The 24,789-nt window shown below is 42.6% G+C and overlaps 1 protein-coding gene across 3 annotated transcripts; it reads left to right on the top strand.

Annotated features, from left to right (window-relative positions):
* The first annotated feature begins 3,306 nt into the window (after positions 1–3,306).
* LOC114636514 (cytochrome P450 4A12A-like) lies at positions 3,307–23,898 on the top strand. Of its 3 annotated transcripts, none has more exons than XM_028784585.1 (12): positions 3,307–3,501; positions 8,011–8,152; positions 8,692–8,733; positions 9,651–9,778; positions 11,319–11,443; positions 11,763–11,917; positions 12,359–12,465; positions 12,548–12,738; positions 12,852–12,985; positions 21,036–21,100; positions 21,241–21,317; positions 23,730–23,898. In XM_028784585.1, the coding sequence occupies exons 1-12, from the start codon at positions 3,307–3,309 to the stop codon at positions 23,896–23,898; spliced, it is 1,530 nt and encodes a 509-aa protein (XP_028640418.1). The 3 variants fall into 3 exon arrangements, with proteins under 3 accessions (XP_028640418.1, XP_028640422.1, XP_028640424.1); XM_028784589.1 differs by having other exon boundaries at positions 3,307–3,507; positions 8,020–8,152; XM_028784591.1 differs by lacking the exons at positions 8,692–8,733; positions 23,730–23,898 and having other exon boundaries at positions 3,307–3,507; positions 8,020–8,152; positions 21,036–21,104; positions 21,241–21,248.
* The last annotated feature ends 891 nt before the right edge of the window (positions 23,899–24,789 follow it).

The raw sequence follows: 24,789 nt of genomic DNA, 5'->3' as shown, positions 1-24,789 counted from the left end.
CCTGGATCAGCTTCAGTGAAAGAGCTCAACTTTATTCTGGGTGAACAAGGGCTATATAGATTAGGGGGGTGGGTAGGGAATTCCAAGTCCTAAATGATTTATTGGCTAGGGTGGAACCCTGAGAATGCTTTGTTTACATAAAAAGGAATTTCAAGAACCCGATAAACAGGTTCTTATCTGGGTGGGAGGACCGATGTGGGTTGGTGAGGTGGGAGTGAATCTGGAATCTGGCTATAGACTTCTTGATTGTCCTCCTCAGAGGTGTGGAAGGCAGGGGCAGTGCACCAGAGCACACAGAGTGAGAGCAGGGAGAGAGCAGACCTAACTCCTGTCAGTCTCAACATGAGATTCCAGGGTTAGGGCACCTCTCAATCTTGCTCTTGCTCCAGGACAGCTCCCTGGTCCCATGTTCCCACAAGAGCCCACAGTTAAGTTTTGGATAGTTTAGAGCATTGGTTAGGGAGGCTTGCATTTTGAAAGGACCTTTGGATGTTTAAAGAAAAGAATGAATTTTTTTTTTTAATGTTGGGCTTTAAAAAGTTGCAGTGTTTTATATTATGATATTGATCTTAACGTTAGACCTGGGGAATGAACAAGATAGGAAAGGTTATGATTTAACAGTGATGTGTCTGTTTATCAAAATGACAAGGAGTCATTTGTGCTTGCTAGGTTTATGTCAATTTGACACAAACTAGAGTCATTTGGAAGACAGAACCTCAATTAAAAAGTGTTCCCACGAGACTTCCGGTCTGGACCTGAGCATAGAGCAGATCTCAGGCGGCAGCTCTGTACCCAACCTCACAAAACCCAGAGGAAGAGGGCTTCCCAGGAGCTTTAACTTGGGCAATATCTCAGGTAAAAATGAATCACCTGTGATGTCTGCTGTTAGAAGTTCTAATCCAGATGCTGGCCTCTGAACTTATACTACTCAGATCATCGAAGGACCATTGACAAGAACATCAAACAGCTAAAGATTGACATCACTAATCTGAAGAAATTCCTCATTTCGCTGTCTGAAGAGACCTCCAAAAATCGAAAAGATCCTTATTGGACTTGATTTACTCTATTACAATAGAAAAGGCTGTGTACAGCTCTTGACTGTGTACACCCCTTAAAGAAGAATGTTGCCTTTACATAGACAAGACAGGGATGGTTAAAGAGAGCATGAAAAAGGTCAGAGAAGGCCCTGAGAAAAGTCAGAGAGAGAAAGAGAAAGATGAGTGCTGGTACAAGAATTGGTTTTCAGCCTCTCCATGGTTGTCAACCCTACTTCCTCCCATCTTGGGACCATTAATTGGGTTCTTTTTGCTTATTTCTTCTGGTCCCTGGGCCTCAAATAGGCTGACTAACTCTGTGAAACAACAGATAAATAATTTGGTAGCAAAACCTATTCAGATACATTATCATAAGTTAGCTATGGAGGACCACAAGACTCAAGATGAGGTTGTTACTCTATCCAGGGTGTTCCCAAAACCCATCTCCACCCAACCTAAAAGAGGGAACTTCTACCCCTAGACCAAGCAGAGAGGGACCACCCAGAACCCCCTCTGACAGGCGATCTGAATTCTTGATTAGGCTGCGAGGCTAAGCACTGCAAGGGAATATAAATAAAAGTTAAAAATATCTCTCTGGGTTCCCTGAGGGACAAGCCTGACTGCATAGGGGTTGATGTCAAAAATATCCCCTCTCCAGGAAAAAGATTTCGGGATGGGTATGGCCCTCATGCCTCACTGGACAACAACAGGGGGACCAGAGCCATTATAAGGTCCCCTTCAATTACTGGAGGTCAGGCCTCTATCCCTGCCTTCGAAAGATTAGAGTCACCACAGCCCTTCTATACTTAGAGAAGGGAGGAGATGTCGGGGCAGCCCTGCTTACACACTGAAGGCCTAAAATCAGCCATAGGCCTAAAATCAGCAATAGGCTTGTCATACATGTGTACTAACATCAAGTCTTGGGTCTCTGTGGAAAAACATTGAAACAGATGGCTATAAGCTATTGTAAACAGGTAGCTTTTGTAGAAATTTACCAGCCTGAGTAGTCATAGACCTTGTAAATAGGTAACCTTGGCAGATAATACCAACTTAGATAAGGACAAGTGAATCATAGGCAGAGTCATAGTGACCTGTCCCCTGAACCCTCACCCAGCTGATACCCTATTCTGAAAGATATCTGTATTCCCCCTGAACACTCACACTCCAGTGTCATCCCCTTCCCCAAGTCCTGCCTTTTTGTGTTTATAACCCTGTGTGAATGAGTAAAAATTACGATTTGAAAAAAAATAAAGTATTTTAAAAAAAGAGGAAAAGAATAATCCCCCCCAAAAAGTGTTCCCACAATATTGGCCTGTGTGGAAACTTGTAATGTATTTTCCTAGTTAGTGATTGACATCAGAGGTTCTATCCTATTGTGAGTGGTGCCTACCCTGATCAGGTGAGCCTTATAAGAGATCAAGAACTAATAAAAGCAAGATCAAGCATTTCTTCACAACCTCTGCATTAGTTCAAACCTCTAGATTACTTTCCCGCTTGAACTCCTGATCTGATTTCCTCGGATAATGTATTACAATCTTTAAGATGAAATAAACCCTTTCTCCCCAGCTATTTTTGGTCACAGAGTTTTATCATAGCCATAGAAATCCTAAGATGGTGATTATCCTAAGACAGTGACCTTACAAAAAGGAGCTGGATTCAGAGAGAAGTTCATGTAGTGAGGACGACTTGAGTCTTCAGTTCCTGAGTTCAATACTTTTACTCCATATATCAGAACAGTCATCTGAGGTCATAACTCAGCAGTAGATTATAGCAAGACTCAGAGGATATATCAAAGACAGGTACACCAGGAGGCTCTGGAGCCCAGCAAAGGTTTCTTAACTCTAGAACTCTTAACAACGCTTTTCTTGAGAAAAAATTTCCCTCTGGCAAGGAGTTTTTACCACTGAAAACGTTTTAATACTACCCAGCTACATGTACTAGATGTAAAGTAAACTGGGCTATAAATTGCATAAAGCCAAAGTCTATGACTATTTTTTTTTTTTTTTGGCCCTGTGAACCAGTTTCCATGATTTTCAGCACATAGAAGGCATTCATTTCTGGGAAAAGGTAGAGAAGGAAAGTTATGACATTTGGGCCATTGACATTTTCTGCTTAGTTGACAACTAGTCAACTCTGGACTCAGATTCAGGATCTCGTCTCAGTCTTTCCCCCTCCCAGATGTAGGTGGAGCATCTTTCAGAAATATCTGTAGGATAAGTAGGAGGATTCAGTGTCATTGATGGACAGTCTATGATCCAGAAGCCACTGCACCATGAGTATCTCTGCACTGAGCCCCACCAGATTTCTGGAATGCATCTCTGGGTTCTTCCAAGTAGCGTTCCTCATTGGCCTGCTTCTGCTGCTCTTCAAGGCAGCACAACACTACCTGCGAAGACGGTGGCTGCTCACAGCCCTCCACCAGTTCCCATCTCCACCCTCCCATTGGCTCTTTGGGCATTGTTTGCAGGTAGGTGTGGGAAAAAGACCACAGCAGAGTCCCAGAGACTTTCTACAAGGTGGGTCCCACAAACAGGAGAAAAGTCTAGAGTTCCAGAGGCTGGAAACTTTGGTGACAGCAGGCCCCAATGACATGAGAAAGTCTTTGGTTCCAAAAGGGTTTATTTTCATGGTGGATGGTAGATAGATCTGGATGTACCTCCCCGAAACTCAGGGCAGACCTGAGTTAAATAGGGAGGGAGAAAGGGTGAGGGCCTGGGGAGGCATGCTTAATTGGCTCCATCCTTTGGCCGTCATTAGTATATAAATCTCTCTAGGGCCTGAGGCCTGTAGTCACACCCTCTACGTGTGCACTTTGGGAGGGACTATAATGGCCTATGTGACTGAACAATGTAGGTCCATGGAGACTAGACTGCATGTCAGGACCCTGGGTTCTGGGGACTTGGCTGAACACCTGCCATTTCTCCCTTAGAGTCTCAGGGTTCCAGGCCCATGTTCAGCCAAGAACCAAGATACCCTTATGCAGTCATGGTGGATGGTAGATAGATCTGGATGTACCTCCCCGAAACTCAGGGCAGACTTGAGTTAAATAGGGAGGGAGAAAGGGCGAGGGCCTGGGGAGGCATGCTTAATTGGCTCCATCCCCTTTTACTTTTTTAAAAAAGGGGGAGGTTACTGTGTCATCTGTGTTGAAAATTTTGAATGAAGAAGGCAAAAGAAAGCACTATTTAGGCCAGAGGGGTTAGCACAATTAAGTCACAGAATAAGGGGTGTTGAGGGTGGGGGTTGGGAAGGCAAGGGATCATCCAATCAAATACAGATGGTACAGTTTGAAGATAATAACATCTGACTAATCTAGATAGACATTATGTTTTCCTTACTAACATGTAACTTTAGCCGGCAAAAGACTTCATTTGTAGCTGGAAGTTCTGGATCTGTCTTCTGTCTCAGTGTGTGTTTCTGCATCTTAGCAAGTGTCTCTGGAGTTTTGCGTGTGTCTCTGGGTCTCAGTGTGTCACTGGAGTCTTCAGTCAGATGATGTGGCTGGAAGAATATAGTTTGGCAACTCAGGCAGGTTTCAGAAGGTGATGTTGTCTCCACTGGACTTGTGGAAGCACCTGTAAGATAATCACAACAGGGAAGCAGTACCCTGGCAGGGGGATGTCTGCAAAGGGTGTGTAGTAAGCATTAGGCTACTTGGGAGCAAGCACGTCATGGTGTGCTGTTGATATCCTAGAAAAGCAAAGGTGTTTGAGGAATTTAGTCTTGGAAGGTATCTTTGAGTCTGTTTTTGGGTGGTTGAGGGAGAAAAACATCATGTTAATTATGTATCTGAGATAGGCAGCAACAGATTGTCTGTAAAGGGAAACTAGTTGTTAATTAAGGATTGAAAAATGGTGATCAGCATGTTGATTTAACCTGTGGAAGTAGATTAGATGACCTTTGAACCTTGAAGAAATCTTAAAAAGTTGAAAAAAAATGTTGAACATATATCATGAGTGTTAGAAAAGGAGACCTTTAAACAAAAACAAGAAAACCATGAACATTGTTGCTTTAGGTGTTCCTGTTAGGGAGAAAAGGAAACATTTAAATAAAAACCAGAAAATTTTTGGTTGGAAAGCATGAACGTTGTTGCAGGTCTTTCTGTTGGGGAGAAAGAGCATTAATGGTGGGTTTAGAAGCAGTGGGGGAGGGGCCTGCTCTGTCATGTGGTGGCTGGGTTGCCATGTGGTAGCTGGGTGCTCTAGCAGAGGCCAGGGTATTCCCCATTTGTTTTTCTTAGCAGTCTTAAATGTAGAGAAGAAAAAGGCCAACCTTGAATAAAAGCTCAAATCAAGAAACATAGGGGCTTGATAGGAGAGTCAGAGTTAGAAGGAGTGAGATTCTGTGGGAGAGACTAAGCCATGGTGGAGACATATGGAAGCTGGCTTGGAGCCAGCAGGTCTTGGGAACAGTTCCTCCAGGCCCAACTTGGAGTTTTTAGCCAGTGTTCCTAAGAAGCTAGCAGGCAGAGTGAAAGGCTGACCCCTGGGGAAGGGGTAGAGAGCAGAGATTAGGGAGTCACCGCTGTCTTGTCGTCTTGTCGAGTTGGAGAACATGTAGGGAGAGAGAGAGAAAGAAACCTACACTAGCAGGCAGCATGTGAAAGACTGAAATCAGCACTCCTGTGGGCTCAAAATGAAAGGAGAATCTCTCACCCAAGGGAAAGAGTCTTAGAACAAGAGTCATGGCAGGCACTGTACCCTGAAAGATAGTTGTTAGCTGTGAAGGAGCCCTCTCTGTGGAACTGGGGGTTGGCCAAGGTGGAGGCTAGGGCTGCCATCTTGCCCTTGAGCTGGAAAACACGTGGAGAAAGAGAGAGGAGGGGGGACAGAGAGAGACCAGCCTAGTCTTGTGAACTTGGCTGGAGTTACTCACAGTTCCATGGAGAGGCTCTTGGCAGGTGCCAGCAGGGGGTACTCTTGGAGCTGTCTTTGTCCACATCCTCCACCACCTATAGGGAATGATGTAGGCCCACACGTGGGCACGCACAGGTGTGTGTCTCTGTTGCATTGTGGGTCCATGCATCTGCGACAACTTGGTAGGCTGGGATTGTAGCTCAGCATGGCAGGAGCGCACAGGATCTTGGCTGAGTTTATTCCCTGCAACACCAGGTGAGTGCAGCAGGGCCCCGCCTGGCATGGGGAATTCTAACTCAGTCTGGTTCTGCGGGGTACAGAGCTCTTGGATTGGGGATCCCCGGGCTAGGTGGCCAGGGACCAACTGGACTCAAGCCCTTGGGCTCTCAGACTACTGAAAGGCCATGGAAGGACTGAGACTGGGGGCATGTGGGCAGTGACCAGCCAACAAACAGCTGAGAGAAATGAGGAGGGGAAAGAAGAGGCCCTGGCAGCTCCCCGGGAGAGATTTGGTTACTGTACTCACTTAGCAGACTCAGAGGCCTGGCTAGCTTGCTGGAAGAGGTGGTACCCATGACTGGAACACAAAGAAGTCCTCCGGATGAGAGATTAAGCAGGGTCGAGCTGAGGAACTCACAGAGAATCTAATCTTATACCTAATAGGGCACCCACTGCACAGTCCTTATGGTAGATTAAAATACAGAGCAGTTTCAAGGATGAATATGATCAGGGAACACAAAGCACTGTAACTCTAGCAGCATGGTTCTCAATGCTTGTCATTAGAAACTAACCCACATTCCCCTGCTAGAGCACAAATCCAAATGCATTTGCTCCATGATGGTCCCTTGTTCCTCAGAAGGAAACTGACATAGGTAAGTGCCAGCAGTTCTCAGTGAATCCATCTGTGCTGTTCATGTGCTCATCCACTGACTGCACAAGGAGCATTTTGTTCTCTGCCAACCTCAGCTTTCTTTGAGTTTCTCCTCGCCCCCCCCCAACAAGGTAAACCCTAAAAAGCCATCTTCAACCCCCAAAACACTCAAATGAAGCAGGAGGACACAGGGACTAGCCTGTCACAATCAGACCCTGACAAATTTTGTTATGCATGCCACACAGTCCTGACCTAAAAAGCATACAGAAGTGTCCTTACAGCAAGAAAAGTAATGTTCTGACCACCACGTGAACCTGGGCTGCCTAGGGAAAGTGCTGTTCCTGGAGATTTGTGCCCTTGTTACTAGCTTCTACGACAGGATCTGCTGCATAGCAGAGCCTCAGTCAGTACTTAATGGACAGATGAAGGGATGTGCATAAGGAAGGACTCAGCAGCCTGTGGAACCGTGGCCTCTCTCCATCCCTTCTGCACCCTGGCTGCTTTCTGTCTTTGAATTCATAGCATTCCCCTGAGTTCAGCCTCTTTTCTTCTTTCACTTACTTGCTTTAGTCCGAGACTCTATCTCTCTTGCCTCAACCATACAGAATATTCGCTCACTCACTGACTCCTCCCCTCACGTGCTCCTGTTTATGAACATAAGGGAGGATTGCTGTGGAAAATGCTGAGCATCTTACTGAGAGCTCAAAGATGTCAGATTTCAGAGCTACATTTGCCACCACAGAAGTGAGAATGCTCAGGAGCTGTGGGAACAGAGGGAGAGACATGGTGGGATATCAGGTCTGGATCTAATACAATCACAGGGACATAACATTTAGCATTGGAATCCTCAATCTTCAGAAAAACAAAGGAAATTGACAGTCCTTCTTCTAACATGGCATTACATGGAGATTGAAGATTGTACTGGTTTGAATGGGTTACAACACCAAAGAGCTACAAGCTGGGCAGATAAGTCTCACAGCGTGGAGAAGCTCCTGGTCATGGGGATGATGGAGATGGTTTTTCATCTGGGCTCCAATGAGATTTCTATTGGAGGCCTGTCTCCTTGACTTGTAAATGGTAATCATCTTACTATGCCACCATATACCTATCTCTGTGTTTATTGTTCTGTCGTAAATTCCTCTTTTCCTAAGCACAGCAACATAGTGGGTTCGGTCCATTGTCAATACCTCATTTCCTTTTACAAAGACTCTATGTCCTGATAGTGTTGCTTTGTTTCTCCTGATGACAGTTTACAGAGAACCAGGAGCTAAGATGGCTGCTAAGATGTGTAGAGAAATTCCCAGGTGCCTGTGTCCGCTGGATATGGGGGAGTAATGTCTTCATCCAGGTCTACGACCCCGACTACATGAAAGTGCTTCTGGGGAGAGCAGGTGAGAATGGATCCCACCCCAGCAGAGGAAATTCTTCTTACATGTTCAATATCTCATAAATGGCAGAAGATTGGCCACTAAGTTTCTATTTTATTATTTCCCACTGCTCCAGCCACATCCCAGCTGAAGGCCAACAATACTCACTAAATACTGAATGATTCTAACAGTTGACTTCATAGAAAATTTATTGTTTTCTTAGTTATAGTTGCCTGTAAATTGGGTTTGAAACATCTAATTACTGGTTATCCTAGCCTCTAAGAGTATGCCATGACCCACTGTAGAAGCCACACAGTTTCATGCTGTCTTTGATACTGAGAACCTAGTTTGTATGTCTTAAGCATTTTGACCAGTCTTGGGTGTCTATGTGCTAGGACATGAAGTCTACATTTCTGATTCAAGTTGAGAGTACCAAGAGAAAGAGAGGGACAGTGGTAGTGGGAGAGGACAGGGACTCTGAGGTTCACCAAGAACCATGGCCTTGACCACAGCTGCCTTATGTGGTGTCAGTTTCCAATATAAAATTCCTTATTTTTTTTCAGACCCAAAAGCTGACGTCTATAGATTCCTGACCCCTTGGCTTGGTATGTAACTGTAAACTAGGACTCTGGTCACACTACAATTATGTTTTCTGAGTGCTAACATATTCCTAATAGATCCTTATTTCTTTCTTCTAAACAGTCCTTACCTTTATGATTTTAGTCTTTATATGTATATGGGTATTTTTCCAAAATGGATGTCTGTATATCATATGCATTCTTGGTGTTTGTAGAGAGAAGAAAAGGGCATAAGATGCCAGGTACTGGAGTTACAGACAGTCCTTAGCCACCATGTGGTGCTTGATTTAATTTGGGTTCTCTGGAAGGACAGCCTGAGCCTTAACCACTGAGCCACCTCCCAGTCCTTAATCTTCTCAATGTTGATGAGTACTGCCTGATCCTCTCCTCCTTCTTTGCATCTCATCTTCATTTTCTTTAAACACTCTTGGTCCCACGTTTTTTGTGCTCTTACTATGTAGCCTTCAACTCCATTTAAAAAATGTTTTCTACTTCAAACATGCAAAAACACTATTAGATTTTGTCTAGGAGTTTCTAAAGAAAGTTACTTTTTGGATTTTCTATTCTCCTGCTTCTCCCTCATCCCATGCCCTCCTTGTAACCTGGAGCCTCCCTGTGGCCTCTTTCCACTCTCATGTCCCATGTGCCACATTGCCCATCCTCCTGTCCTTAGTTCCTGTGTGGATTCTTGCCCCCACGTCCGTGTGCACATACAAATACTATGAACTGGAGTCTGCAAATGAGACCTCTTCAGCTTTAGTCACGTCTGTGCTGATCCCATCAGATTTAATGACCCAATCCTGAAAACTGTTACCCGATTCTATACCTGTTTAGGATTTTCTTCTTACTCCATCATCCTAGAACTTCCACTATCTGCCCCTCTCAGATTATCCCAACTCTTTCCTCTAGTCCCACTAACCCCTATGTAACCAATTTTTGCCCAGGACGTGGTTTGTTCTTTTTGAATGGACATAAGTGGTTCCAGCATCGTCGGATGTTAACACCAGCATTTCACTCTGACATCCTCAAACCTTATGTGGGGATCATGGCAGACTCTGTGCAAATGATGCTGGTGAGTTCTCTCCCTCTCACCCTCTGTCCCTCCATTTCTCCCTGCCTCCTCCTTCCCCTTGTCTTTCTCTTCTCTCTCTTAGTCTCTCTCTCCCTCCCTGTCTCTCTCTCTCTCTCTCTCTCTCTCTCTCTCTCTCTCTCTCTCTCTTTCTATCTATAACACACACACACACACACACAGACACACACACACACTTACACCCTCAGATTTTATTCTCTAAGTAAATAGTCAAAAGACACAAATACATGGAATATCATTCTGAAGCCATTACTGTGAAAATTACTTTTTTCAAAAACAGATGAGATAAACGTGATTCTGGTGTCAGGGTATGTACATAGTTTGCTCATATCCAAGCAGAGAACATTGCACAGGATATAAACCCACTTCCTACTTCCAAGTTGTAGCACGTGGCCTAGAACAGTCATTTCCCCTAGATATCAGGATGGCCTTCCCTTGCTGGTTAATCAGTGGTGGCTTCTGTGGTAGGATAGACATCCAAGAATGACACTTAATCCCTCTCAATCTTGGGATCTTCTACTGCTGTGCTGAACAGTGACTAGACAATGAAATATAAGCCAGAACTTCATTCTCATGGAGAAGTCTACTGCACTCTCCTTTTGTTAGTATTCTGTCTAAACTCCACCTCCACAGTTATCTGGCAACAGCCAGGTATGCTCCTCCACACAGTTACCTAGCAACAGCCAGGTAGGCCTTCCCACTATAAAAGGGGCTGCTTGCCCTCTCCTCACTCTCTTGATCCCATGATCCCTCACCTGCAGGTTCTCTCTGCCCCTTGCCCCTCCCCCTTCCCTTCCAGCTCTCTCCATGTGGTCATGGCCAGCCTCCACACCTCTACCCCTCTCTCTCTCCCTTCTACTTCTCTGCTCTCTCTCTCTCTCTGCCTCTGCTACCCTCCTGGCTCCCCTCCTCATGCCCTGAATAAACTCTATTCTATGCTATACCATTGTGTGGCTGGTCCCTCAGGAGGAAGAGATACCTCAGCATAGGCCAGCTGAGACATCCCCTTCCATCATTGGTTTTCTTCCATCATTTCACCCTTCCCATAGGAAACTTTATTTCTAATCCCCTCCACCGCTGCCCCCAGTGCTTTGTTCTCATCTGACTTTGACATATGAAGAGGAAGTGACATCAGGATGGCCCCATTGGGATCACATCCACTGTCTCATTGCCTTTCATTTCCCAAAGTGGTTTTATGTTCATGTTTGAGAAATGGTCAATTTTTCAAGTCTAATTAATCCTTATGAACACTAAGAAGGCTGAGACTTTGTAAAAGCTTAAAGGTCATAACTAATTCCAAAAACTGAGATAGAATCACATGGTATTGAGGGAACTAGCCAACCTAATAATGGATTTTCTGGGAAACAGGCATGGCAGTACAAATATATCTTTACATTCTTAATATAGGAGGTATACTTGCAGGTATGTAGAACTGAGTATCTGGTGTGGAGAGAAGACTCTAGTGTAATTTGCACAGCACCTCTGGGAGGGATGAGAAAACCATGTCATACTTCCATCACAGGACAATTGGGAGCAGATTGCTTGCCAAGACACCACTCTAGAGATCTTTCACCATGTCTCCTTGATGATGTTGGACACCATCATGAAGTGTGCCTTCAGTTACCAGGGCAGTGTCCAATTGGACAGGTCAGTGACTACCCTGCACGTGCAGGGACTTTATTCTTACCAACTGTTGCGGCTCATCAGAGAAGACAGGTGGGGCTGATAGGACGCTCATCTCCACCAAAAGAAAGATTATGACCCTGGGATCAGGCAAGTTCTAACTAAAAAGCAGATCCAACACTGCTCTAGTCATATACCCCATTCACAGGGCTATAACACAGAATGGATGAGTACCTCCCTGCTACTTATTAAACCTTCTTATGAGGAATCCTCACCAAAACTCCACTTCTGTTTCCAGGACAGATATTTCTACTACCATCCTGTTTTGTATTCTCTTCCTCAGGAATTCTAAGTCCTACCTCCAGGCTGTTAGTGACCTGAGCAGCTTAATGATTTCCCGGATGAAAAACGTCTTCCTCCACAACGACATTGTCTATAATCTGACTTCCCATGGCCGAAAGACCAACTCTGCCTGCCAGATCGCCCATGAACACACAGGTTTTGTTTTCTCCTTTGTCTCAGCTTCTTTAACAGGTTCAGCCTAAATGAACTGGCCATGACATTTCAGGTAGGCTCAATGCCTCGAGTATTCCTAAAAGATTTATATGCATTTATCCTGGGTATTTCCCAGGCACCAATATTAGTAATAGAGATGGGAGAGTGTCTCTAAGCCTGGGAGTGATTATTTCTGCCACTGTTTAAGCAATGCTGCTTGAGGCTCATTAAACAACTCAACCAGACACTACTTGAGACATAGTCCTTAGGGGAAGATGAATCATACTTCAGATGGAGTTAGACTCTCAACACGTGTGCCTCTACATGCTTCCTGAGCTCTGTACAATGTTTAGACTGGGACTGTGGAAGTCACAGACCTGCTGAAGTGTGCCTGAGGGTTGTTGTAGTTCTCATCCCTGTCTCTTATCCATTTTCATGGGACAGACCATGTTGTCAAGCTGAGGAAGGCTCAGGTACAGGACAAGGAATCAATGGAGAAGCTCAGAGGAAAGAGACATTTGGATTTCCTGGACATCCTTCTATTCTCCAGAGTGAGTAGGTAGAGTTGAGTTCTGAGACTGCCCAGAATTAAATTAAGTAACAAAGATTGCTCTCTCACCATGGACTCTCCAGATGGAGGATGGGAGCTTCTTGTCTGACAAAGAATTGCGTGCTGAGGTAGGCTCATTTATGTTTGGGGGTCATGACACACCAGCCAGTGGGATCTCCTGGGTCTTCTATGCTTTGGCTACACATCCTGACCACCAGCAAAGATGCAGAGAGGAGATCCAGGGCCTTCTTGGGGATGGATCCACCATCACATGGTGAGTGGGAGCTCAATGGAAAAGGAAACATTGCCTTCTAGGACAGGGAATCTCTGGTTCTCTCAGGCTCAGCTTGCTCTTCAGGATATATATATATATATATTTTGTTTCAGGGGCCACCTGAACCAGATGCCCTTCACCACCATGTGCATCAAGGAGGCCATGAGGATCTACCCACCAGTACCATCTATTGCCAGAAAGCTTAACACACCTGTCACTTTCCATGATGGACGCTCCTTACCTAAAGGTATAAGCTCTTACCTTCAATGACTTGAGTTTTCTGGTGACAAGGTAGGATCAGAAGTTTATATGTGTTTCCAGAGTTATGAAGTCATTAAGTCATCATCTTCTTAAGTAACTTGGGGCAGATATCATGGCAAAATGTTATGAATTTTTGCATTTTATTAGAATTCCATTATCATTGTTCAATAACCTTTGGAACCCACACTTTCATGGTAACATGTCTCTTTATCCAGATTTCATGATTTTTTTCCCTCTGAGATATGATGGCTCATTCCTTTATTTGTTTCTCTAAATGAGGATATGTGTTTTGCCTGCATATTATTTCTGTATACTACATGTTTGGCGTGCCATTGAGGGCCAGGAGAGGGTTTAGGATATTCTTAAACTGTATATATATATTGCTGTCAGCTACCACGAAGATGCTGAAAACTGAAACCAAGTCCTCTGCAAGAGTGGCCAGTTCTTTCAACCCCTGTTATTTTTAGAATCTGATGTCCTACCATGATCCCTGATAGCACAAAGTGACCACTTTTTCTTAACTGTATACTCTTTTTTTTTAAAAAAATGGGTATTTTATTTATTTACATTTTAGATGTTATCCATTTTCCCAATTTACCCTCCAGAACCCCACTATCCAATCCCCAGTCCCCCTGCTTTTATGAGAGTGCTCCCCCATCTACCTATCCACTCCTGCCTCCCCACTCTGGCATTCCCCTACATTGGGGCGTTGAGCCTTCACAGGACCAAGGGAATCTCCTCACACTGATGCCAGATAAGGCCATCCTCTAGTACATATGCAGTTGGGGCCATAGGTCACTCAATGTGTACTCTTTGGTTGGTGGTTTAGTCCCTGGGAACTCTGGGGTGTCTGGTTGGTTGATATTGTTGTTCTTCCTATGAGGTAGCAATCCCCTTCAGCTCCTTCAGTCCTTGTTCTAACTCCTCCATTGGGGACCCTGTGCTCAGTCCAGTAGTTGGCTGCAAGCATATGCCTCTGTATTTGTCAGGCTCTGGCAAAGTCTCTCAGGAGACAGCTACATCAGGCTCCTGTCAGCAAGCACTTCTTGGTATCCACAATAGTGTCTGGATTTGGTGTTTGTATATGGGATGGATTCCCAGGTGGGACAGTCTCTGGATGGCCTTTCCCTCAGTCAATGCTTCACACTTTGTCTCTTGCTTCTTTTAGACAGGAGCAATTCTAAGTAAAAGTTTGGAGATGAGTGGGTGACTCCATCCCCCAACCAGGGGCCTTGCCTGACTTCTGGATATGTTCTCTACAGATTTTACCTACCCTTTGTTGGGCATTTCAGCTAATCCCATCCCTCTTGGGTTCTGGCATCTGGGACTTGCTGGTGACTACCCTCAGTTCCCCATCCCCCATTGCTACATACCTCTGTTCTAATTCCTGACCCTCTGTATATCATCCCCTTCGCCTCCCATAACTGATCCTGTCTCCTTTTCTTTCCCTCCTCACCCTCTCTACCTCCCAAGTCCCTCCCACTCTCTATCTCCTGTGACTATTTTGTTGCCCCTTCTAAGAAGGACTGAAGAATCACACTTTGGTCTTCCTTCTTCTTGAGCTTCATGTGATCTGTGAATTGGATCTTGGGTATTTCAAGCCTTTAGGCTAATATCCACTTCTCAGTGAGTGAATATCATGTATGTCCTTTTGTGACTGAGTTACCTCACTCAGGATATTATCTAGTTCCATCCATTTGCTTGTGAATTTCATGAAGTCTTTATTTTTAATAGCTGAGTAGTACTCCACTGTGTAAAAGTACCACGTTTTCTGTATCCTTTCCTCTGGATTGTTTCCAGCTTCTAGCTATTAACATAAGACTGCGATGAACATAGTGGAGCATGTGTACTTGTTATATGTTGGAGCATCTTTTGGGTATATGCCCTGGAATGGTATAGCTGGGTACTCAGGTAGTATTATGTCCAATTTTCTGAGGAACCGCCAGACTGATTTCCAGAGTGGTTGTATCAGCTTGCAATCCCATCAACAATGGAGGAGTGTTTCTTTCTCCACATCCTTGCCAGCATCTGCTAACACCTGAGTTTTTGATATTAGCCATTCTGACAGGTGTGAGGTGGAGTCTCAGGGTTGTTTAGATTTGCATTTCCCCGATGACTAAGGATGTTGAGCATTTCTTTAGGTGCTTCTCAGCTATTCCATATTCCTCAGGTGAGAATTCATTGTTTAGCTCTGCTCCACATTTCTTAATAGGGTTTTTTTTTTGTTCTCTGGAGTCTTGGGTTCTTTGTATATATTGGATATTAGCCTTCTATCAGATGTAGGATTGGTAAAGATCTTTTTCCAGTCTGTTGGTTGCCATTTTGTCCTATTGACAGTGTCCTTTGCATTACAGAAGCTTTGCAATTTTATGAGAATCAAATTTTGTCAATTCTTGATCTTAGAACATAAGCCTTTGGTGTTCTGTTCAGGAAATTTTCCACTCTACCCATGTACTCCAGGCTTTCCCTCACATTCTCTTCTATTAGTTTCAGTGTATTTGGTTTTATGTGGAGGTCCTTGATCCACTTGGACCTGAGCTTTGTATAAGAAGATGAGAATGGATCAATTTGCATTCTTTTACATACAGACTGACAGTTGAACCAGCACCATTTGTTGAAAATGTTATCTTTTTTCCACTGGATGATTTTAGCTCCTTTGTCAAAGATCAAGTGACCATAGGTGTGTGGGTTCATTTCTGGGTCTTCAATTCTATTCTATTGATCTACTTGCCTGTTTCTGTACCAATATCATGCAGTTTTTATCACTATTGCCCTATAGTATAGCTTGAGGTCAGGGATTGTGATTTTCCCCCAGCAGTTCTTTTATTGTTGAGAATAGTTCTCGCTATCCTGGGTTTTTTGTTATTCCAAATAAATCTGAAAATTGTGCTTTCTACCTCTATGAAGAATTGAATTGGAATTTTGGTGGGGATTGCATTGAATCTGCAGATTGCTTTCAGCTAGGTGACCATTTTTACTATATTAATCCTGCCAATCCATGAGCATTGGAGATCTTTCCATCTTCAGAGATCTTTATTGATTTCTTTCTTCAGAGACTTGAAGTTCTTGTCACACAGATCTTTCAATTGCTTGGCTAGAGTCACACCAAGGTATTCTATATTATTTCTGATTATTGTGAAGGGTGTCCTTTCCATAATTTCTTTCCCAGCCTGTTTATTTTTAGAGTAGAGGACGGCTACTGATTTCTTTGAGTTAATTTTATATCCACCCACTTTGCTGAAGCTGTTTATCAGCTGTAGGAGTTCTCTTGAGGAATTTTTGGGGTCACTTAAGTATACTATCATATGATCTGCAAATAGTGATATTTTGACTTCTTCCTTTCCAATTTGTATCCCTTTGACCTCCTTATATTGTCCAATTACTCTGTCTAGAACTTTAAGTACTATATGGAATAGGTAGGGAGAGAGTGGGCAGCCTTGTTTAGTCCCTGATTTCAGTGGAATTCCTTGAAGTTTCTCTCCATTTAGTTTTATGTTGGCTACTGGTTTGCTGTATATTGTTTTTCCTATGTTTATGAGTAGGACTTGAATATTCTGATCTTTTAAATACTTTTACCAGGAAGTGGTGTTGAATTTAGTCAAATGCTTTCTCAGCATCTAATGAGATTATCATGTGTTTTTTTTTTCCTTTGAGTTTGCTTATATAGTGGATTGTGTTAATGGATTTCTGTATATTGAACCATCCCCTACTTGGTCATGATGGATGATATTTTTGATGTGTCCTTGGATTCGATTTGTGAGAATTTTATTGAGTATTTTTGCATCGATACTCATAAGAAAATTGGTCTGAAGTTCTGTTTTATGGTTGGGTCTTTCTGTGGTTTAGGTATGAGCATAATTGTAGCTTCATAGAACAAGTTGGGTAGTGGTCCTTCTGTTTCTATTTTGTGGAATAGTTTGAAGAGTATTGGTATTAGGTCTTTTTTGAGGTCTGATAGAATTGTGCACTAAACCCATCCGGTGTTGGACTTTTCTAGTTTGTGAGACTTTTAATGACTGCTTCTATTTCTTTAAGGGTTATAGGACTGTGTAGATAATTTGTCTGGTCCTGATTTAAATTTGGTACCTGGTATCTGTCTAGAAAATTGTTCATTTCATCCAGATTTTCCAGTTTTATTGATTATAGCCTTTTGTAGTAGGATCTGATTGTTTTTCAAATTTCCTCAGTTGCTGTTGTTATGTCTCCTTTTCATTTCTGATTTTGTTAATTTGGATACAGTCTCTGTGCCCTCTTGTTAATCTGGCTAAGCATTTATCTATCTTGTTGATTTTCTCAAAGAACCAGCTCCTGGTTTTGTTGATTCTTTGCATAGTTCTTTCTGTTTCTAATTGGTTGATTTCAGCCCTGAGTTTGATTATTTCCTGCCTTCTACTCCTCTTGTGTGTATTTGCTTCTTTTTGTTCTAGAGCTTTCAGGTGTGTTGTTAAGCTGCAAGTTTATGCTCTCTCCAGTTTCTTTTGGTAGGCACTTAGTGCTATGAGTTTTCCTCTTAGCACTGCTTTCATTGTGTCCTATACGTTTGGGTATGTTGTGCCTTCATTTTCATTAAATTTTAAAAAGTCTTTAATTTCTTTATTTCTTCCTTGACTAAGTTATAATCGAGTAGGGCATTGTTCAGGTTCCATGTATATGTGGGCTTCCTGTTGTTTTGTTGTTGTTGTAGATCAGCCTTAGTCTGTGGTGATCTGATAGGATACATGGGATTATTTCAATCATCATGTCTCTGTTGAGACTTGTTTTGTGACCAATTGTATGGTCGATTTTCGAAAAGGTATCATGAGGTGCTGAGAAAAAGGTATATTCTTTTGTTTTAGGATGTAATGTTCTATAGATATCTGTTAAATCCATTTGGTTCATAACTTCTGTTAGTTTCACTGTGTCTCTGTCTAGTTTCTGTTTCCACTTTCTGTCCATTGCTGAGAGTGGGGTGTTGAAGTGGCCCACTATTATTGTGTGGGGTGCAATGTGTGCTTTGAGCTTTAGTAAAGTTTCTTTTATGTATGTGGGTGCCCTTGTACCCTGTTCAGAATTGAGAGTTCATCTTGTAAGATTTTTCCTTTGACTAGTAGGAAGTGTCCTTCCTTATCTTTTTTTGATAACTTTTCGTTGAAAGTCAATTTTATTCGATATGAGAATGGCTACTCCAGCTTGTTTCTTGGGACCATTTGCTTGGAAAGTTGTTTTCCAGCCTTTTACACTGAGTTAGTGTCTGTCTTTGTCACTGAGGTGTGTTTACTGTATGCAGCAAAATTCTGGGTCCTATTTACATATCCAGTCTGTTAGTATACGTCTTTTTATTGGGCAACTGAGTCCATTGATGTTAAGAGATATTAAGAAAAAATGATTGTTTTTCCTGTTATTTTTGTTATTAGAGGTGGAATTATGTTTGTGTAGCTATTTTCTTTTGGAATTATTAAAATATTACTTTCTTGCTTTTTCTAGGTTGTAGTTTCCCTCCTTGTATTGGAGTCTTCCAACTATTATCCTTTGTAGGGCTGGATTTGTGGAAAGATATTATGAAAACTTGATTTTGTCATGGAATATCTTGGTTTCTCCATCTATAGTGATTGAGAGTTTTGCTGGGTATAATAGTCTGGGCTGGCATTTGTGTTCTCTTAGAATCTGTATGATATCAGTACAGGATCTTCTGGCTTTTATAGTTTCTAGTGAGAAGTCTGGTGCAATTATTATAGGTCTGCCTTTATATGTTACCTGACACTTTTCCCTTACTCTTTTTAGTATTTTTCTTTGTTTTGTGCATTTGATGTTTTGATTATTGTGTGGCTGGAGAAATTTCTTTTCTGGTCTAGTCTATTTGGCGTTCTGTAGGCTTCTTGTATGTACATGGACATCTCTTTCTTTTGGTTAGGGAAGTTTCCTTCTATAATTTTGTTGAAGACATTTACTGGCCCTTTAAGTTGGGAATCTTCACTCTCATCTATACCTATTATCCTTAAATTTGGTCTTCTCATTGTGTCCTTTATTTCTTGGATGTTTTTGGTTAGGAGCTTTTTGCATTTTGCATTTTCTTTGACAGCTGTGTCAATATTTTCTATGGTATCTTCTGCACATGAGATTCTCTCTTCTATCTCTTGTATTCCGTTGTTGATTCTTGCATCTATGACTCCTGATCTCTTTGCTAGGTTTTCTATCTCCGAGGTAGTCTCCCTTTGTGATGTCTTTATTGTTTCTATTTTCATGTTTTAGAACCTAGATGGTTTTGTTTAATTCCTTCACCTGTTTGGTTGAGTTTCCTTGTAATTCTTTAAGGGATTTTTGTATTTCCTCTTTAAGGGCTTCTACCTATTTACCTGTGATCTCCTGTATTTCTTTAAGGTAGTTTTTTTTTTTAATGTCCTTCTTAAAGTCCTCTATCATCATCATGAGAAGTGATTTTAAATCTGAATCCTGCTTTTCTGGTGTGATGGGGTGTCCAGGATTTGCTATGGTAGAAGAACTGGGTTCTGATGATGCCAAGTAACCTTGGTTTCTGTTGCTTGTGTTCTTGAACTTGCCTTTCACCATCTATTTATCTCTAGTTATACCTGCACTCACTGTCTCTGACTGGAGCCTGTCTCTCCTGTTGTGTCAGAATTCCTCAGAATCCAGCTGTCTCTGTGATCCTGTGATCCTGAAGTCTTGGGTGGAAGAGCTCCTGGGACTCAGGCTGCCTCTGGGATCTGAAATCCTATGATCATGAAGTGTTAGAGCTCCTGATAATCTAGCTTCCTCAACTGATCTGAGTGCAGGGGATTCTCCTCTGCTCTGAGTACAGTGGTTCCTCTGGGATGGGTCAGGATATGGTGTCTTCAGGGGAGCAGACCAGCTAGGAGTCTGGCCCGGCAAAAAGGACGAAGTGAGGGGCTGAAGAGGAGTGGTATTCCAGAGGCTGGGGTTTGGGTGGGTGATGGGTCCTGAGTGTCCCAGGCTCCGAGCTGCAGCTCTAGCGCTTAGGGTTGTGTGTGTGTGTGTGTGTGGGGGGGGGGTTCTTACTCACTGTTCTGAGTATAGTGGTTCCTCTAGGATGGATCAGGATGTGGTGTCTTCATGTATGCAGACCAGCTAATAGTCTGCCACAGCAAAAAGAACCAAGCAAGGGGCTCTGTAGGCTTCTTGTATGTTCATGGGCATCTCTTTCTTTAGGTTAGGGAAGTTTTCTTCTATAATTTTTGTTGAATATATTTACTGGTTCTTTAAGGTGGGAATCTTCACTCTCTTCTATACCTATTATTCTCATGTTTGGTCTTATTGGATTTCCTGGATGTTTTGGGTTAGGAGCTTTTTGTATTTTGCATTTTTTTGACTGTTGTGTCAATGTTTTCTATGGTATCTTCTGCACCTGAGATTCTCTTTTCTATCACTTGTATTCTCTTGGTGATGTTTTTATTAATGACTCCTGATCTCTTTCCTAGGTTTTCTATCTCCAGGGTAGTCTCCCTTTGTGATGTCTTTATTGTTTCTATTTCCTTTTTTAGATCCTGGATGAATTTGTTCAATTTATTCACCTGTTTGGTTGTATTTTCCTGTAATTCTTTAAGTAATTTTTGTGTTTCCTTTTTAACGGCTTCTACCTGTTTACCCGTGTTCTTCTGTATTTCTTTAAGGCAGTTATTTATGTTTTTCTTAAAGTCCTCTATAATCATCATGAGATACGATTCTAAATCAGAATCTTGCTTTTTGTTGTTGTTGTTGTTGTGTTGGGGTCTCCAGGACTTGCTGTAGTGGGAGAACTGAGTTTGGATGACAACAAGTAGCACTGTTTTCTGTTGCTTAGCTTCTTGTGCTTGCATCTTGCCATCTGATTATCTCTGGTGTTAGTTGGTCTTGCAGTCTCTGACTGGAGCCTGTCCCTTCTGTGAGCCTGTGAGCCTGTGATCTTAGGTGTGTCAGCACTCCTGGGAGACCAGTTCCTTAGGATTCATGGAACCATGTCTTTCATATATACAAGGGCCCCAGTGTCCACCAGACCAGACATTCATTACATGTATTTTCTCTCTCCCCCACTTGCCCAACAGGTATCACAGTTGTTCTCCACTTTTATGCCCTTCATCACAACCCAAAAGTATGGTCAAATCCAGAGGTAGGTATTGCTGGAATACAGAGGGAAATACAACCCAATTCTGGTGCTTCTTCCTGGTCTTTCCTGAGAATTTTGTCCATCACAGGTTATGAACAAGGGTGTGACCATTGCCTGTTTTGTCCTTGGTATTCTTTCTGCAGGTGTTTGATCCTTCCCGATTTGCAATGGATTCTGCCCAACACAGCCATGCTTTCCTGCCCTTCTCAGGAGGATCGAGGTAAAGCATTCTGTGTAGGAAACAGGGTAGAGGTGAATTATACCTAATGTATGTGATCTATGTTCATATGTGCCAGTCAGGCATGCTTTTGTTTGCTGGTGTTTAGAAGAGAAGGTTATTGTGGGTCTGTGAGTGTGTGCAAAAGAAAGGTGACATTTCAAAGCACTCAGTGGAAATGTTAATCAAGTAACCTTCTTGACAGCCAGTCAGTTTCAGTGTCAGTGGATTTCTCTACCTCAGTATATTCTGCTATGTCCTTCCCCATTAGAGACAAAGTAATATGAATTTAATTCAGGTACTGTGCTTTTATAGTTGCCAGAATTCTTCTCTCCATACGTTCCTGAACCAGCCCAGCACTCTTTCTGAGTAGTTTTCTAATGCTGGAATACTGCAGCAGATGATTAATTTGCCAAGGTTTGCTTTTCAGTTGTTTGCCATGTGTAGCTGTGGAGTATAATGATTGAAAAGCCACCCTGGTGCTTCTAGGAACATTTTTCACCAATGTGCATCATGCCCATGTCAGCACTCTCTTGAACATAAACTTCAACTAAATGTTGATATACAAGATTCCTGGTTATCAAAACTTGACAAGGAAAATGAGATCTTTATATGTTCAAATTTCTCTTAGAAATTATATACTCTAGGTACACATGCATGTCATGTACACACACACACACACCTGTATATGTGAGGTGAAAGTAAACTGAGTGTGAGGGGAAAAACTATTTTGAACCAAAGCACAGCATTTGACATGTTCTGTGGAAGGGGTAAATTTGAAATTCTGCTGAAGGAGTCGAAGCAACTACTGACTAGTTCATTATAGCACAAAGAGTTCCATGTGGCATACAAATATCAAAAAAAAAACTTTAAAATATTAGTAGAAGGTAGGATTGTTTCAATGATGATGTGAGTTCTTAAAATTCTGGATCAACCTTTCCAGAACAAGCTTTAAACAAATTGCACCTGGAGAATGCTCCTTGGCTTCATGCCAGGGGGCAGGTACGCCCTTCCAGCTACTGGTGGAAACTAGGTTGCTAAGAAAGTAAAGTGCACACAGATCATTTCACAGATAAAAGTAAAAGTCACTTTTATTTATTCTTCTGCTTAATGCAAACATGATGGACTACTTGCTCTGCCCACTATGCAAGTTCTGTCCTGTAGCTGACCTTCGGTACTTTATAGGGTTTGTTTTTTACTTTTACTCTTCTCTTCCCCCTTTCTACCCTTTTATCCCCTGAAAACTAAATAAAAAGAGAAAATGGGATAGAAAGTAAAGGAAAGAGATACCTGAAAGAAGTCAGGGGTCAGAAAGGGGCTACCTTATCATTAGACTATTTCCTGCTGATTATGAGCATCAGGTTCCTTAAAGTGTTCTAAGAGTAGGACCCAGAGAAATGGGTCCTCCCCTGACTCAAGGAGACCACATTTATGTTGCACAGAATGAGACACTGACACTTGAAGCACAGACATCATTCCCTAATTCTTCCCCACCTCTGTAGCCCATTGAACAATTTGTAGAAACATACTCATTCTTAACACTGTCCTACACCCTTACTCATGCACCCTTGAATAAGGATACAAGGTCTATTGGATGTCTGGGTTGAGAGATAGAGACAGCTGGCAGATCACGTAGTCCATTGACTGAGCCTTTGGAAATGCAGGCAGAGGGTGAGAGAGGCTGTTTCAGCAAACTCAATAACATGATCTAACATAGAAAGTAGAGCTGATAAGAGGTAGGAAGAGGTACCCAGAGAGCACAGTGACACACTCCTGGCTTCTTCGACATTGTTCAAACTGAAGGAAGGCATGAAGGGTCATTAAGGAGTAGAGATGTATAGATATCAAAGAAGTTTGGGAGAAAATGATAAAGTTTGCAAGAAGGGACATTAGAAATGACAGGTGCTGTAGAACTAGGGGAAGAGTTGAGTCTGCACACTGAATGGAGACAGATGGTGAGGCAGCTTGAAGGTTTCCAGACTGGTGTCTTCTCTGTTGACATCTGGTTGTCTGATGGTTGTTGATCCTTTGCCTTCATACCACATTACCACTCTGACCACTGGTGTCACTGGAGAACCTGGAACTCTCAGTGGAAGAAGTGAACTTCCCCGACCACTGAGTGTATGATGCTAAATGTTGTTAGACTGCCCCCTAGAGTGCTTTCCCTGTCCTAACAGATGTATGTCACTCCTCTAAAATCAGGACTGGGTCAGACTTAGTCCTGGGGGACAGGGAGGCCTTGTCAAAACACAGGAGCAGAGATGGATGTGTGAATGAGAGAAAGGCAGTCTTACTAAGGGAGTAATACCTGCTCAGCTCTGCACAGAAAAGGAGACCATTTTGTTGTTGCTGGTGCTTTGGTTTTGGTTTTGTGGGTCTTTTTAGTTATGTTTTTATTGTTTTTTTCTTACATAGGAACTGCATTGGGAAACAACTTGCCATGAATGCACTGAAGGTGGCTGTGGCCCTGACCCTGCTCCGATTTCAGCTGCTGCCAGATCCCACCAGGGTCCCCATCCCTACTCAACAACTCGTTTTAAAGTCCAAGAATGGGATCTACCTGCATCTCAGGAAGCTCCACTAGTGCTACTGGGTACAGTGACAGGGTACACTGCTCCTGTGTCCTGTCTGACTTTCTGCTTCCTGCTTCTATTAGCCCACCTGCCTCTCTCCCTGCCTGTCTGCTGTGGAGTCACCAGGCCTCCTGTTTCTTTGCCTTTTTCTCTGGCTTTTTCTCTGCCACATCCTTCTCAGCTCCCCAACACTTTGTCTGTCTGTGAGTCCAAACAATGGCCTGCCTGCCCCTCTACCTGACTTTCCCTTCTTATTTGTCTCTGCCTTGTTTCGACTTCCTTCTTTGCGCTCTTGAGCTAACACACTTCTATAGCTTAAACAACACAGATTATAGTTATACTTCTGTGGGGCAGCTGTGACAGATGCTCTCCCTGAGTGAGAACCAAGCCTCACACAAGCTCTCAGGGAGGACCCCTTTCTCTAATCTTTCAGCTCTGGAAGTTACCTCAAGGTGCCCAGTGAGTGATAAATCCCACTGTGATTATCAAGAGCCACCTCTTAGAACTGACATAAGCCAACTGTGGATGTCATCCACAGAGAAAACATCTTCAATAGCATAAATGACTATGTTAATGAATGACCAATTAAATCAGCCCAGACATTCTGAACTGCAAAGTAAAAATGATATTCTATGCTTCTCTACTTGGCAAATATCATCATCTCCTTGAACCTACTTAAATAAAATTAAGTAAAAATTAAAGTATTTTAATTATAATTTTTATTTTAAAAATAAAAATAAAAATCTAGTACAAATAAAATTAAGATTTTTCTGTGTGCACAAACCACCCAGAGATGACATTCAGTCTTTGGAAGGATAAAGCATGCTTCTTCCAACTGTATTGTGTAGAACTGAAAACACATGGCTAACACTTACCCCAGAGAAGATGTAAATATGACAGGT

The sequence above is a fragment of the Grammomys surdaster genome, unplaced genomic scaffold, assembly GCF_004785775.1.
Source record: "Grammomys surdaster isolate TR1022 unplaced genomic scaffold, NIH_TR_1.0 100, whole genome shotgun sequence".
Taxonomy (NCBI): Eukaryota; Metazoa; Chordata; class Mammalia; order Rodentia; family Muridae; genus Grammomys; species Grammomys surdaster.
This window is presented reverse-complemented; position numbering and strand designations above follow the sequence as displayed.